Source organism: Eptesicus fuscus, chromosome 13, assembly GCF_027574615.1.
Source record: "Eptesicus fuscus isolate TK198812 chromosome 13, DD_ASM_mEF_20220401, whole genome shotgun sequence".
Classification (NCBI taxonomy): domain Eukaryota; kingdom Metazoa; phylum Chordata; class Mammalia; order Chiroptera; family Vespertilionidae; genus Eptesicus; species Eptesicus fuscus.
In genome coordinates this window covers 54,743,738-54,759,622 of record NC_072485.1, presented here as the reverse complement: position 1 = coordinate 54,759,622, position 15,885 = coordinate 54,743,738, and the positions used below count along the sequence as shown (strand labels likewise).

Sequence of the window (15,885 nt, the reverse complement as noted above, 5' to 3'; positions counted from 1 at the left end):
TGAAGTGTCCCAGGTTCGATTCCTATCAAGGGCACATGCCCGGGTTGCAGGTTTGGTTCCCAGTAGGGGCATGCAGGAGGCAGTCCATCATTGATTCTGTCTCATCATTGATGTTTCTATCTCTCTCTCCCTTTCCCTTCCTCTCTGAAATCAATAAAAATATATTTAAAAACAATCACCTCTTTAAATGTGTACTTGTTCCATTGGTAATCTAGGAATAGTTTTGAAAGGTGGTCTTTGGGCAGAATATGCCAGAAAGACTGGCATATACTGGTCCCTGAATGAGATTTCCAGCTACTCTAACAATTAACAAGAAATTTTTAACCCTGCTAACTCTTCTTAGGGTCAGATAACCCTCACAGATAAATGCAGCCAGATTTCCTGAACAGGTAATTGCTATGGCTAAATATATAGGTTTACATATATAATATGTAGGATCTTATAACTTAAATTTAGCCAACTTATTTATTTCTGGGTCTTTCTCTTAATCTCAGAGACTAGCTTTCTAAGGTAGTATGCGGTCTGTCACATTAGACAGGTAAGCAGAGATTAGATGAACATTTGTCAGGTGCAACAGAGAAGGATTCCTATGATTATCCTTTCCTATATAATAAAGAGCTAATATGCAAATGGTCATCATGCCCTCACGCAGTAACAGCTCAGGCCCTCGAACATTGGGGAGAGAGGAATGGGGACCAGCCAGGCTGCGCTAGCAGCTGTACCTGCCGCCCAGGAGAGGGACAAGCCGCCTGCCTCGAGGTCCCGGGCGCCAGTGGCTGTGACTGTGCTTGCAGCCTGGCCCGGGAGAGGGACAATCTGCACACCCCGTGGTCCCAGACATCGGCATAGGGATCTTGCCCTATTTTAATTATTAGTAGTATCCTGAGGAAGAGATGGATTCACATCTTAGCTTCTGCCTCAAGCACTGACACAGTGCCTTAAATATAATAGTAAATTTTGAAGAGGTACATAAAGAAAAAGGAACATAAAAGTGTTGGAAATTTTCTTTTAAATACACTTAGGTCAAAAAGGGCTCTTTAAAAACCTGAAAGAGAGTTGTTACCTAGGGTAAATTGCTTAATAACATGCAAAGATAGAAAATAGTCCAGTAATCCCCTTTATCCGTGATTTCACTTTCCACAGCCAACCATGGTCCAAAAATATTAAATGGAAAATTCAGAAATTAACAGTTCATAAGTTTTCAGCTGCATGCTGTTCTGAGTGCCATGATTAAATCTTGCACTGTCTCGCTGCGCCTTGCCTAGGACATGAATCATCCCTTTGTCCAGTGTACCCATGTTGTATATGCTCCCTGCCCGTTAGTCACATAGTAACCCTCTTAGTTATCAAATCAGCTGTCTCACAGTACCACAGTGCTTGTGTTCAAGTAGCTCTTCTTTTACTCAGGAATGGCTCCAAGATGCAAGAGGAGTGATGCTGTTGTCAGGGGTATTGTAAATGGTATTTATGAAACAATGTTAGATAGGAGAATGCTTCTAAGGAAAGTTCCTTCCAACTCTATGTGAATGCATGAATAACACAAAGTTTCTATAGAAAATAAAAAAATTTAAAACTATTTAGTATTTTCAGATCAAATATTCAGAAAGGTTATCAATGAACCATAGGTAAAAACTAAATAGTGTAGCCCTGGCTGGTTTGGCTCAGTGGATAGAGCGTTGGCCTGTGGGCTGAGGGGTCCCTGGTTCGATTCCGGACAAGGGCACATGCCCAGGTTGCGGGCTCGATTCCCAGTGGGGAGCGTGCAGGAGGCAGCCAATCAGTGATTCTCTCTTATCCTTGATATTTCTCTCTCCCCCTCTCCCTTCCTCTCTGAAATCAATAAAAATATTAAAAAAAACAACACTAAATAGTGTCATTTCCCTATTTGCTAGGAAATCAGAATGGAAAAATTCTCTCACAAAATACTTGTTGCTTCCCATTCTGATGCTATTGAACTGTCCTCAGAAATACTCTAGTTGCTTTCTGTTGCTGTGAAGGTGACCTTCCAATCAAGAACCAGGGCCAATCAAGAACATTTTAACCATTCACTTTGAGAATAAAGCTAGTGTCATTTATGGAATTTCTATAGAACGTTGCTTGAATAGACACCTGTAGCTTCAAAACTGTGAAGTCATTAACTAGTAAAAGAATGACATGTCAAGCTTAACTTCCTGAATGGAGTTCTAAAGACACTGTAGTGTTGGGTCATCTTAATATTTAATGCTTTCCGTTTTTCTCTTTAGTGCTTACCCAGGCTGTCCTTACCCACCTGGTGGTCCGTATCCTGCCACAACAAGTTCCCAGTACCCTTCTCAGCCTCCCGTGACCACTGTTGGTAAGTAGCCTTCAAATTTGTATTCCTTCACATGAGAGTGAGTCTCCTTTTGTGAAAAGTACATTTCACTTTTTTTATTGAATAAATTTGACATGTACTATTGTATAAGTTAAGGAATACAGCATGTTACTTTGATACATTTATATGTTGTAATATTGCCGTTGTAGCAATATCACTTTATGAAATTATAATACTGTTGTCTATATTCATTATACTGCACACTAGATCTTTATGGCTTATTTACTCATTACAAGTTTGTATTTTTAAACACCATTAGTCTTATCATTATCCTCCCCTGCCCCACCCCTGCTTTTTATTTTTACACTGAAATGTTAGAATCCTCCTTAGAGTAAAAACTCTTAACCTTTTGCACTCGGATGTCAAGTGTGACTTGACACGGTTGGTATTAGAATAAAGGAATCGAGAAAAAAGCGAGTGCAAAGGGTTAATGTTAATTTACTTTTAACTATTTACTTCAAAAGCCTCCTGAAAGGTTTCTCTGCTTCTTCCTTGGCCTTCCACATCTGTTTATAACAGCAGCAAGAATGATCTTATGAAAATAAATCACGTCACTTCTCTTCTCACAACCTTTCATTGTTTCCCCAATTCACCCAGAGTTCAGTCCCAAGTTCTTAGGCCTACAAAGCCCTATGCAATCCTGACCTTATCTCCTGCTTCTCTTCTGTCTTGGAATTTGTCCACTGCCTACTGTCCTTGCACGAAGCAGTCAGGCCTACCCTGATAAGTCAGCTACCACCATCACCACCAACCAACCTCTCTCTCTCTCTCTCTCTCTCACACACACACTCTCTCTCTCTCTCTCTCTCTCTCTCACACACACACACACACACACACACACACCAGAACAGTGTTTGATATATAGAAATTCATCTATACTAATAAAAGGGTAATATGCTAATTAGACTGGGAGACCTTCCAGGAGACCTTCCAGACATTCTTCTGGACAAAGCCATGGTGGCAGGGCCGAGGTAGAGGCGGTTAGAGGCCAAGAGTGGAGCACAGTTGTGGGTGATGAGGCCAGGATGGGATGGCAGTTGTGGGTGATCAGGCTGGTGGAAGGGGCACTTGAGGGTGAGCAGACCAGCAGGGGGGCCAGTTGGGGGCAAGCAGGCCGTCAGTGGGGGTCAGTTGGGGGTGATCAGGACAGTGGGGGGGCAGTTTGGAGTGAGCGGGCCAGCAGGGGGGCAGTTGGGGGCGAGCAGGCTGGCGGCGGGGGGGGCAGTTGGGGGCAAGCAGACCGGCAGGCAGAGTGGTTAGGGGCAATCAGGCAGTCAGGCAGGTGAGCGGTTAGGAGCCATCAGGCAGGCAGGCAGGTGAGCGGTTAGGAGCCAGCAGTCCTGGATTGCAAGAGGGATGTCCAACTGCCAGTTTAGGCCCGATCCCTGTAAACCAGCAGTAGGACATCCTTTGAGGGGTCCCAGATTGGAGAGGGTGCAGGCCGGGCTGTGGGACACCCCCACCCCCACCCTCCGTACACAAATTTCGTGCACTGGGCCACTAGTTAATAAATATTTTGCCAAGTGCCTTAGTGAATGTAAGATCTTGTGAAGCTTATTTTTCTGTTACATGTTCTGATAAATTATAACCATCCTGCAATCTGACATAAATATTGCCCCCAAAAAGCATTTTCTTCCACTGTTTTTGTCATTGATAAATTCCAGTTGAGATTCTAGTGTCATGGTTTTGATTTTTTTTTTTTTTGATGTTCTAATTTTTACTGTAATGTAGCTTTTATTCTACAATATAATTTAAATGATGGAATTAGAAACCTATTAATGAAGGGAGATCTTTCATCCATAAGCAGGGCACACTGAATCTTGTTAAGCTGTTAATTTTGGTTCAGGCAGCATCAATAAAATGGGAATAGTGCTATTTTCTCACCCTGTTTCTCACTGTGATGATAGTGTATCCTTTGATTTGTGGAGGACCTCAGTGTTAACTCATTTCAGTATTGTAGGTATGATGCATTTTATAGCTTAGAATAGATGATTTCCATATATCCAAAAACAGGAACGTGGATGGCATATTTAAAGTAAAATCTAATATTTATGTTTTTAGAATAGGTTATCAAGTCAATTAATATTTCATTATATTTTTAAGAGTATTTTTTTAGAATGGCTAGAAAGAAATTATCATTTTATGATAATCTAGGTTATCCTTTAATGTATATCATTTTTCTAACCTTTGTGGCTTACCGGCTTGGTTTTTTCATTATGTTTTAGTAGTACATTGTACATAGTACATTATGTTTTAGTAGTACATTGGTGAACTTCAAAATTGTAATAAAGCAAAGCAAAAACATTAATGTATCATTTGAATATCAGAATTCACAAACAGTTAAATTTTCTATCAGTGGTTATTAGGATTGGTGCTATTATTGTCTGTGCTGCTGTGGCCATGAGAAAGAATGAATGTGGTTATTTATCCTTAAACTTTGTGGAACATGATAGTTTCCCTTTGTAGGTTTTGATTTGATGGTGTAAAACAAACACCTGTTTAAAGGCACCATTAACTAACAAATGTCTTTTTATTGCTGACTAGAGGCCCGGTGCATGAAATTCATGCACGGGTAGGGGGGCATGTCCCTCAGCCCAGCCTGCACCCTCTCCAATCTGGGACCCCTCGAGGGATGTCCAACTGCCCGTTTAGGCCCAATCCCGGTAGGATAGGGCCTAAACGGGCAGTCGGACATCCCTCTCACAATCCAGGACTACTGGCTCCCAACTGCTCACCTGCCTGATTGCCCCTAACTGCTTCTGCCTGCCAGCCTGATCACCCTCTAACCACTTCCCTGCCAGCCTGATCGACGCCTAACTGCTCCCCTGCCGACCCAATTGCCCCTAATTGCCCTCCCCTGCCAGCCTGGTCACCCATAACTGCCCTCCCCTGCCAGCTGTAACATAAAGGTCCTTTTTCCTATTACTAGAGAAGCAAGAGAGAAACTGCTTTGTCCATGACTATATCTTCACCAGTTTCACACACAAGATGGGTATGAGTACCAGGTGAGACATTAGGTCTGCATTGCCACCACCAACAAACCCCTGTCAAACAGAAGAGTCAAAAGTTTGGCAATCCCTTAATCCCAATCGCAGCAAAGTGTAGAAGTTATCTCTTGAAGGTTGGTTTATTTCAAGAAGCTATGTAGATTTTGATTTATAATTCTGAGTCTAGGTCTTGAATGTACATACAGTATGATTTTTTGTTTGTTATAGTTCAATAATGGTAATATTGAAGAATGGGTGCTTATACCCACTTTTTGTTTTCCCTGTAATCTTTCAGGACAATCATTGTTTGGGAGCTATCAAGCAAGATGCTTAGGGAAATATTCAATTGATGATGCTCCTATCACATTAAGCTGGTACCTAGGATATATGAATAACTTATATGTGACAATTAAAATTGATTTTTTACAGAGATGAAGGGAGAGGGGATAGAGAGTTAGAAATATCGATGAGAGAGAAACATCAATCAGCTGCCTCCTGCACACCTCCTACTGGGGATGTGCCCGCAACCAAAGTACATGCCCTTGACCGGAATCGAACCTGGGACCCTTCAGTTCGCAGGCCCATGCTCTATCCACTGAGCCAAATTGGTCAGGGTATATCCTGTTTTAATAAGCTTCCTCCACTTTTGAAAACTTGATTTTATAATGTAAACTAAATCTTTCTTTGTGGTGTGTGCTTATTTTCAAGAAATGTAAACCTGTCGATGGCTTTCTATAAACTTTCTCATTGTGGTTATAGAAACTTTTCTGGGCTTAACTAATGAGTTAACTTTTAAATTCTGATAGTGTTTAAAAAAATAAATTGAGGGAGCCCCTTCCTTCTTTGAAAGAAGGTTCCATAGCCTGCACAGAGCCTGGCAATACTTTTAGAACTTACATAGACTATAAATAAAAGCCTTTTGTGAGCAGCTTAATGAATTTGCCTGATTTGAGCTTAATAGCATGAATCAGAATTGCTTGTATTGTTGTGTGAAATGTTCCTACTTCAGAGATTGACCTATTTTTTTTTCTAAATATATTTTATTGATTTTTTTACAGAGAGGAAGGGAGAGGGATAGAAAGTTACAAACATCGACGAGAGAGAAACATCGATCAGCTGCCTCCTGCACACCCCCTACTGGGGATGTGCCCAAAATCAAGGTACATGCCCTTGACCGGAATCGAACCTGAGACCCTTGAGTCCGCAGGCCGACGCTCTATCCACTGAGCCAAACCAGTTAGGGCTTTCTTCTTTTTCTTCTTTTTTTTTTTTTTTAGATTGACCTACTTTTAATTTTTATTATAAAAGGAAATAATGGGCTTGATCCAGTTTCTGAGTAGATAGTCAGTAAACTACTGCTTGGGGTTGCTTAGCCTCCATAGTTTGCTCTGTAGCATAATTGCCAGACCAAAGACTATTATGTGGGTCTGAGCGAGTAAGATCCTAAGTAAAAATGCTAGGCATGGGATTTGCTAGGCATGGGATTTGGTGTTGCTGGTTAGAGGTAAGGTCAAGAAAGTTACTATTTACGTAGTTAACTTGTATTTAAGTTACAGGAAGTAGTGATCAGTAGTAAGTACTGTTACAAGATAAGTAAAACTGCCCTAGCTGGTTTGGTTCAGTGGATAGAGTATTGGCCTAGGCAATGAAATGTCCTGGGTTCAGTTCCCAGTAAACGGCACGCACCTCCTTTACAGACTTGGTCCCTAGCCCTAGTCAGAGCATGTGTGGGATGCAACCAATCGAGGTGGACACATTGATAGTCGTCTCACTCTGTCTGTCTCTCTCTCTCTCTTTCTCCCCCCCGGCCTTCCACTCTTTCTAAATATCAATAGAAAAATATCCTTGAGTGAGGATTAACAAAAACAACAAAAAAAGATAAAACGAATTGTCTTAAGTGTTTAAAGAAGGTTTTAAATCCGGACTGTGTGGTAGTGAACTTTGAAGATACTGTCCTAAATAATTCATTGAACTACCATACTCATTGGGTAGAAAACTGCCTTATTTCCTAAGGAGTAAGTTTAGTGATTGGATCCTGACATTTAAATGAGGTTTTGCTTAGGATTATCTCAAAATCTGTGTTGTTACTAATCTGGAATTGTGAAATCCGACTGCATGGGTAAAGGTCAGGATGTGGGGACTTCGGAGGTATGCCGGTTAGCCTCGCACTCTTACTCCAAGTTTTATTCTAGCACAGAGGTGGGGAACCTTTTTTCTCCCAAGGGCTGTTTGGATATTTATAACATCTTAGAGGGCCATACAAAATTATCAACTTAAAAATTACCCTGCTATATTTGGTCAAACGTTTAATTAACTCTTACCCCTAATGTCTTAGCAGGGTCAGACCAAATAATTTCTCGTGGGCCAGATGTTTCCCACCCGTTAGCAGGTATAAAAATATTGAAATTCCCTGTCCCGGTTGCTCCTTGGTTGGAGCATCTTCCTGATTTGCCAAGGTTGTGGATTTGATCCCTTATCAGGGAACATACAAGAATCAACCAATGAATGCATAAATAAGTGGAACAACAAATCAATGTTTCTCTCTCCCTTCTTTCTCTCCAAAAGCAATAAAAATGTTAAAGAATATTAAATTTTTTCTTAAGATGTTTAAGGGGGAAAATAGTTTGTTTGAGAAGTGGTCCAGAAAAGGAGACTCTTCCACCATATTTTTTGTTGATTATATAAACAATCTCTTAAAATGTCAAGATTCATTGAATTTTGAACTTCAGTGTGGGTTTTCTCTTTTGGCATTTACATTTCAAATCTTAATTATAATTCTTTTTAGAAAGCAGATGGATTTAAAGTACTCACATATGCTGTATAAAATGGACTAGGTCTATCTTGGCATTTCTAGCCTCCTCAGATGAACTGTGGCCTTTATAGAAAGCCAGGCAACTATTGCCTCAGTGGGGTTCTCATTTTGAGTGTTAATGGCTTTAGCTGGAAACTTATTTGGTGCTATGTGGTAGCATTTGCCTTAACATATAAGAGAAACAGTATAAATTCCAGGATTTAAATGTTTTTAAAAATGGGTATCTGAAACTTTATCCTAAGTATAACTTTTTGTAAATTTAGAATGACTAGAGCCAGTTTCGGCCCGATCCTGCAGGCCACTCCCTTTGGGAGGGCACCAGATGCAGGGCTCATGGCTGGCAAGCGCTGCTGCAGCAGCTCAAGCCTCTCCCGATCGGACTGATTGGGTGTGAGCCTGCAATAGGCACAGTGGGGCCTGGATGAGCAGGAGCGGCAGGTAGGAGCTGCAGGTGGCGTTGGACTGTGGGTTGCGCCTGATCCCTACAGGCCACCCAGAGGGACCCCACCCGTGCATGAACTCGTGCCCCTAGTTTATACATATAAGGAGCAAGATTTTTTTTTTAATCTCCTCTAAGCCAATTTTCATGAACTAGAGAAGTGATGTCACAGCCATTGAGAATGTCATGGATTACAGTGATGGTGGCTAAAAGTGGACTAGAACTCAGAGAGCTAAGAACTAGAGAAAATAGAGTTCAAAGATTACCTGAGGTTTGGGGTTAGGAAAAGAGGTAATAAATGGACCTTTCCTTAGCCAAGAACAGAGCTTAACCAGTGAACCAGAACAAAAGCAGAGGAGATAAGGCAGTCACTGTGCTTTTAGACTCATGCAAATTAGAAAGAGGGATACATGAAAGCTTAAAAGCACCTGGTCCTTGGAAGGGATCTGGAAGAAATTAAGTTGTCTGCTGAGAAAGGTTAGTACTTTTGAAGTGTGAGGAATCAAGCACGTATTTAAAGGGTCTGGATTCTTACTCCAAAGGAGAGAATAAAGTGGAAGACTTCCATCTGATGTTTCGGTCCCCTTAGAAGATGTTCTGAGGATTTTTGCCCTTGTGGGAAGATGAGGAAAGGGGGGCAGAGGGCTTTAAGGACTCAAAAGGATTGAGGATTTTGGTTACATTTTGGCAGATGAGGGCTTTGGAGTTAGAAGTCCTGGTAATCTGATAGATCTGAGAGAGGAAAATAAGAAAAATTTGCCTAGAGGTGATGCAGTAGCTGGTAAATTCCTAAGAACACTCTGGAAAAGTTAGGTACTAAGAAGCCATCCTATCTAATAATAGACAAATATGCAAATTGACCATACCTCTGACAAACCCGCAAGCCACGCCCACCATCCAATCAGAGCGAGTATGCAAATTAACCCAAACCAAGATGGCTACAGCCACAGAGAGCAAGGTTTCCTAGGTAACAGAGGAAGCCAAGCTTTCTGCCTGCCCTTGCCAGGCCTAAGCCTCCACTTAAGCTACAAAGTTTCAATTATAGAAGGTAAACAAATTCAAACAAATGGCGGCAGAATGGAGCTTGAGAGAGCAGGCCAGGGTTGCTGCCGGCAACAGGGGAAGCAAAGCTTTCCGCACACCCTGGCCAGGCCCACCCGCTTAAGGCTACAAAGTTTCAATTATAACCCACAAATGGCTGCCGCTGCGGAGGGAGCCCCAGGCTTGGCTCTGCTCCAGGCTACAAAGTTTCAATTGTAGAAGGAAAATAAATTCCAGATACCAGGGCCTCCACTTGGGTTGCCAGGGGGCATGGCCGGCCTGCAAACCACCACAGGCCCCTCGCTCAGGCCGCCCCATACCCCAAGGGAACCCCCACCTGATCCGGGACGCCCTTCAGGGCAAACCAGCTGGCCCCCACCCCTGTACCAGGCCTCTATCCTATCTAATAAAAGAGTAATATGCAGATTGATCATCACTGCAACACACAATATAGCTACCCCCATGTGGACACAAGATGGCCACCATAAGATGGCCAGCAGGAGAGGGCAGTTGGCAGGCATCCGGCCTGCAAGGGAGGGCAGTTGAGAGGGACCAAGGTTGCAAGGGAGGGCAGTTGGAGGTGATCAACCCTGCAGGAGAGGGCAGTTAGGGGTGACCAGGCCGGCAGAGGAGGGAAGTTGGGGGCAAACAGGCTGGCAGCAGAGTGGTTAGGGGGTGATCAGGCTGGCAGGCAGAAGCGGTTAGGAGCAATCAGGAAGGCAGGCAGGCAAGTAGTTGGGAGCCAGCAGTCCTGGATTGTGAGAGGGATGTCTGACTGCCCATTGGGATCGGGCCTAAACGGGCAGTCAGACATCCCTTGAGGGGTCCCATATTGGAGAGGGTACAGGCTGGGCTGAGGGACAACCCCCCTCCGTGCACGAATTTCGTGCACCGGGCCTCTAGTAAATAATAAGACCTCAGTTTTAACTGGGAAAATGTGATTAGCCTCTAGCTTTACAATTCTGAACTCCAAAGCGCAGGTTGTCTGTTAATATTTGTTTTTCATAAAAATGAAATAAGCTGAAGTACTCTGGGACGATCAGAAGTGAATTGTAGAAAGTATATACTATATGGATTTGTATTTTAGTAATCAACCAAAAGCAGGAATTTCCTCTGTATGAACCCACTGGTAGGATGGATACTGTTAGGGCTCTCCTCAGCAAGAAGTTTCTAGTGGAAAGAAATTGAGACCCTGGTAGGTAGAACTAGGAATCTGTTATTGGGCTCTTCCTGTGCATAAGCAGTGTCCTTTGGACAGATGGACGGAGGACACTCCTCAGGAAAACCTGGCCATGGGAGACACTATCTGTACTAATTTTCACTTGCAAGAGAAAGAAAATCCAATTCAGAAAAACAAAAACAGTTGTTCTGGGTGAAAACGAGAGAAAGGGATGGGGAGCAAAACTTTAGTCTTTTTCAACACCCATGATTCCTGAGAACACCAAAGTCTCACCATGTCATTTACAAAGGCCCAGAAGAGCACTCAGGGTAACCTGGGTATGGAACAGCTTCTGGGAGAAGATAACTTTATTAATCAAAAACTAAACAGCAGAGTGAGACCAGTTTATGGAATAGTGGAGTTGTGATCAAATGGGACACTGAACAGCATGGGTGGTGTGGTTTGGACAGCAGGTTCCTTTTACATACTGTAACGTGGGACCAAGCAGGGGCTTGTAATAGATGGAAATGAGTGGTGAGAGTTTAGGTACATTCTTACAAACTAAAAGGGCTTTTTCCCTGATGAGTGAATTCATTGTCAAGATGATAAAAATTTTCAACTCGAGGTGGAGGTATACTTTGTTAGTCTGTAATCATTCTTATGCATTGGAGGCTATAAAAGGTAAATATACTTAGAGTAATTCCCCACATTGTATTCCATCATAGAACATAACTGAAAATCAAATGCCATTTATACATTTGCTGATTTAAGCATGAAAAACATTGATAATTAATTATAAAGAGAATCCTTACTTATGTTAAATGCAGGACATTTTGTGGGGGGTTTTTTGTTTTGTTTCTTGGTTGTTTTAAATGGATCTTTAGTGTTGAAAGTATTACAAATGCGCGCCCCCCCCCTCCATTTTTTTCCCATTGACCCCGTCCATCCTGCACCCACCTCTCCCAAGCCTTCACCACACAGGACCTTTTGAAGAAAATATCTGCAGCATTTATTTGATCTGAAATGTGCAAGAAAATTATTTAAGACATTGGTTAGGAAAAGTCATTTAGAATAGTAAAGAATCTGAGAATAAATAAGTTTATCAGATGTTGAGTTTTTCTGGATGTCATTGTCTTACTGGTTCTGGTAAAGAGTAAAGGAGTAGCACTGGCTGGTGTGACTCACTTGGTTGGAACACTGTCCCATGCACCAAGTGGCAGGTTCAATTCCCAGTCAGGGCACATATTGAGGTTGCCAGTTCCATCCCTAGTAGGATGTGTAGGGGAGGCGATTGATGTTTTTCTCTCTCTCCTTCCCCCTTCTCTCCTCCTCGTCTCCCACCCTTCCTCTTCCGCTCTCAAAAAAAAAAAAAAAAAAAAGAGTAAAGGAATAAAGCCTTGCAGAAGTGAAGCCTTACTAACCCATACATTAGGGACTCTTCTTGATCTCAGTCCTGTTACAGGCTTCTCGAGTGGGTTCCTGTCTCCTTCAGTTTAGTGGTGAGGCCTGAGAATGGTCTTGGCCTAAATAAAATGTTTCTCGTTGGTATAACTTTGTTGTTGAGAAATATATGAATTAATAATCTCTTGAGGAAAAAGTATTTCTGAATCAACTGAGATTTCAAAGTTATTTATGGAATTGTAACATTTAAAAGTCTTTCTTTCCTCCTCCTTTGAAAGTGTCAGCTCATACTTTGTCTTGTTTTTGAAGGTTCCTGTGAAAGAAATAGAAGGACTTGGGAAATAAGTGTTTTTTGCCCTTTTTTCCTGCAGGTCCCAGTAGGGATGGTACAATCAGTGAGGACACCATCCGAGCTTCTCTCATCTCAGCAGTCAGTGACAAACTGAGATGGCGGATGAAGGAGGAAATGGATCGTGCTCAGGCAGAGCTCAATGCCCTAAAACGAACAGAGGAAGACCTGAAAAAAGGTCACCAGAAACTGGAAGAGATGGTTACCCGTTTAGATCAAGAAGTAGTAAGTAACTCATTGAATAGTTGTGATTTTTAGGATCAATGGTAGGCAGTGTTACCTTGTTAACCTGGACATTGTAGAGTACAGTCAGTTCAGAGAATTATACGTCTCTAAACATTTGAATATAGCTTCTGTATAGCTTTGTTTAAATGGAGCCTGTGTCTCATATCTGATTGGAAGGTGGATGGTATTTAGAGCATTTTTGCTTGCACCTTCACCCTGGGGGATGGTGTTTTGACACACAGGAGGATTGTTTTGAATGCTTGATTTTGCCAGTTACCAGGAAACAAGAATTTGAAAGCTCTTAGCCATAGTAAAGATCTGCAGACCTCAGTGTTCTTTGTATTGTTTCCAAATGTTGTTTGACCTGTAAAGTATCTTCATTGAGCCCTTTTGACTTAATTCAAAGATCTATGGGTGACTTAAGAGGTACATATAAATGTAGAGTTTGCAACCTTTAGTTCTTAAGCTTTCTTACGTTTTATCAGCCTGCTGTGCCCTGGATAGTCGGTGTAAGTCAGCCCTGTCACGTTAACAATGAAATAGAGGCAATAACGTGAGTGCCACCTTCACTCTCTACTTTCATCCCCGTAAGGGACAGTTTTGATGAAAGGGTTAAGAGTTAGTGAATGTTTGAGTGCTTGGGGGAAGTGATTTGTTAGGTGTATATTAGTCTTACACAATGGTTCTAGTGTCAAGTGAGCTTCCCAGTAGCCAGCTATTTTCAAAAGTTCAGGAAAGTGACACCAGTACAATTCAGAGCTTGAAGCTACCACCTGTGATATCTTGTGACTTGTGTTCAAGTGTTTAGGGTTCTATCTGTTGAATCTCTATACTGAGGAAGAGTTATTCCTTTGTGGCAGATGCCCACTTGTTTGAAAGAAAGATATCTTTTGTAATTTTCATGTAAAAAACCTCTCGTAAAGTGTCTTGTCTGATTGTTTATTTTACAATATCATTTGTCAGTGGTAACTGATAAGGTTATCACTGCCACTGAAAGGGTTCAGCTCAAGGTATTTCCAACATTATTCTGCTTTCACTCATTATACCGTCTTCTCTACCTTTGACCAATGTGCTGAATGCAACATTAATCTCATCCATGAGTTGTAGATATCTGACAAGCAGATAATTACACACAATTAGTATAAAGTCATCATCCTTGGACTGTTCTGTTTTCAGGCTGAGGTTGATAAAAACATAGAACTTTTGAGAAAGAAGGACGAAGAACTCAGCTCTGCTCTGGAAAAAATGGAAAATCAATCTGAAAACAACGATATTGATGAAGTTATCATTCCAACAGCCCCACTATATAAACAGATCCTAAATCTGTATGCAGAAGAAAATGCTATTGAAGACACTATCTTTTACCTGGGAGAAGCCTTGAGGCGGGGCGTAATAGACCTGGATGTCTTCTTAAAGGTATGTCTTCCTCACTCTGCTTTCTAGGATTTTGGAACTTTCAGACACTGATCTTACAAACCACAAACCCAAGAGGGTTTCTCTGGAGGGTGTGGGTTAAAATTCCTCATTTTCCCCAAATGAGAGCAAGTTGACATATAAGGCAGTATCTTCTCACCTACAAAGGCTGAGGATTTGTCTGAGTAGGGGAAGAAAAGTGGGCTAGTGACACACACACCACATCAGTCCTGGGAACATTAAACTGAATATCATTCTTACTACTGAGCCTGGGTGGATCAGGAGGTACACTCACATTTCCATTGGTTCTTTCTGGTCATACCATATAAATTGAGATCACTGACAACCCTCCACCCCCATTATTTTTCTGATAATTTTCTTAAGTTTACATAATTTGAGACCAGTTTTTCCAGCCCTGCAAAGTTTGGGCTGCCCTGCTGGTACTAAAGCCCTCTGAATGAAGGTTGTTTCAGGCTTAATGCTATTATACAGACGTGAAGAAAAGATCCTGAGCCAAATCTGACTACTGGTCTTCGTTGGGTCATAAGCAGCATGGTTTTGGGAAGAGTAGTGGCCACCCTTTGGATATTCAGTCTGGCTGCTGTTGATGATTCAGTGTACGTGTGAGGCTAGTCGGGTCACTCGATGATCTTGCCTATGTCAGTGAGGACCCAAACCACTCGTGGACCTTGTGCAAGCACATGATGGCTGAGACCAAAGGGGACTCCCTTCCATACACTGTCCCCTGCTTAGGTGGCATAGCTGAGGGACAGATGCACTTGGAGAGGAGGCAAAAGAGGTATGCTATTTGCTAAGCATGGGACAAAAGCTGGCCTTGTGATGCTCATCCCTGCCCTTCCTAGCCAAGTGAGGACAAACAGTCATAGCTATCAAAGTTTTTGTAACTTCATTAGGATCACAGTACAAATCTCCCTGGCATCTTGATAGTCTCAAGATGTAGCTCAAATTCCTGAGCTAGATTCTGCAATATGGTGCTTTTCTTGTGAAATATATCTTTATAAGGTCTCAGAAGATTACTTTCCTTAACACAAACTAACAGCATGAAGCTAGTGGAGGTTAAAAAACCACATGTAATGAAGTATTGGTTTCAAAGGAAGGTTGATATAATGAGTTTAGGATTCTTAGGTCACATCTGTGCTACAGACTGTCTGATACTTCATAACTGGGCCAAAGCCATTCTAAACTGTTGAAACTTTTTCCCCCCCTCCCAGCATGTACGTCTTCTGTCCCGTAAACAGTTCCAGCTGAGGGCACTAATGCAAAAAGCAAGAAAGACTGCCGGTCTCAGTGACCTCTACTGACTTCTCTGACACCAGGTGGAGACGAGCTCTTCTTAAAGCATTCTTTTCTTCTCTTTCTTTCTCTGATCAGTAGGTGACCAGAATAAGTTATTGCAGTTTATCACTCAAGTGTAAAATATTTTGAATCAATAATATATTTTCTGTTTTCTTTTGGTAAAGACTGGCTTTTATTAATGCACTTTCTATCCTCTGTAAACTTTTGTGCTGAATGTTCGGACTGACTATGCTAAATAAAATTTGTTGCATAACTGTTTTCTTCTTTATTGAACATCTTTAGGAAAAATCCATAAAACCTTATAAGTCCTGAGTGATACCCTCCTGCCAGTCAATCCCTACCTATATTTGTTTCCTTTCTAGGCCTGACTAACCCATAACTTTTCATCA

At 41.9% G+C, this 15,885-nt stretch overlaps 1 protein-coding gene across 2 annotated transcripts in view; it reads left to right on the top strand.

The window, feature by feature from the left end:
• Positions 1-15,749, top strand: part of TSG101 (tumor susceptibility 101) — a 34,061-nt gene extending 18,312 nt beyond the window's left edge. For both annotated transcript variants that reach the window (XM_008148991.3, XM_054725546.1), the window contains 4 exons: positions 2,244-2,335; positions 12,564-12,766; positions 13,943-14,182; positions 15,412-15,749. In XM_008148991.3, the coding sequence (XP_008147213.1) occupies positions 2,244-2,335; positions 12,564-12,766; positions 13,943-14,182; positions 15,412-15,501 (625 nt within the window). In that variant the 3' untranslated portion in view covers positions 15,502-15,749. The remainder of the gene's footprint in view (positions 1-2,243; positions 2,336-12,563; positions 12,767-13,942; positions 14,183-15,411) is intronic.
• Positions 15,750-15,885: the final 136 nt, after the last annotated feature.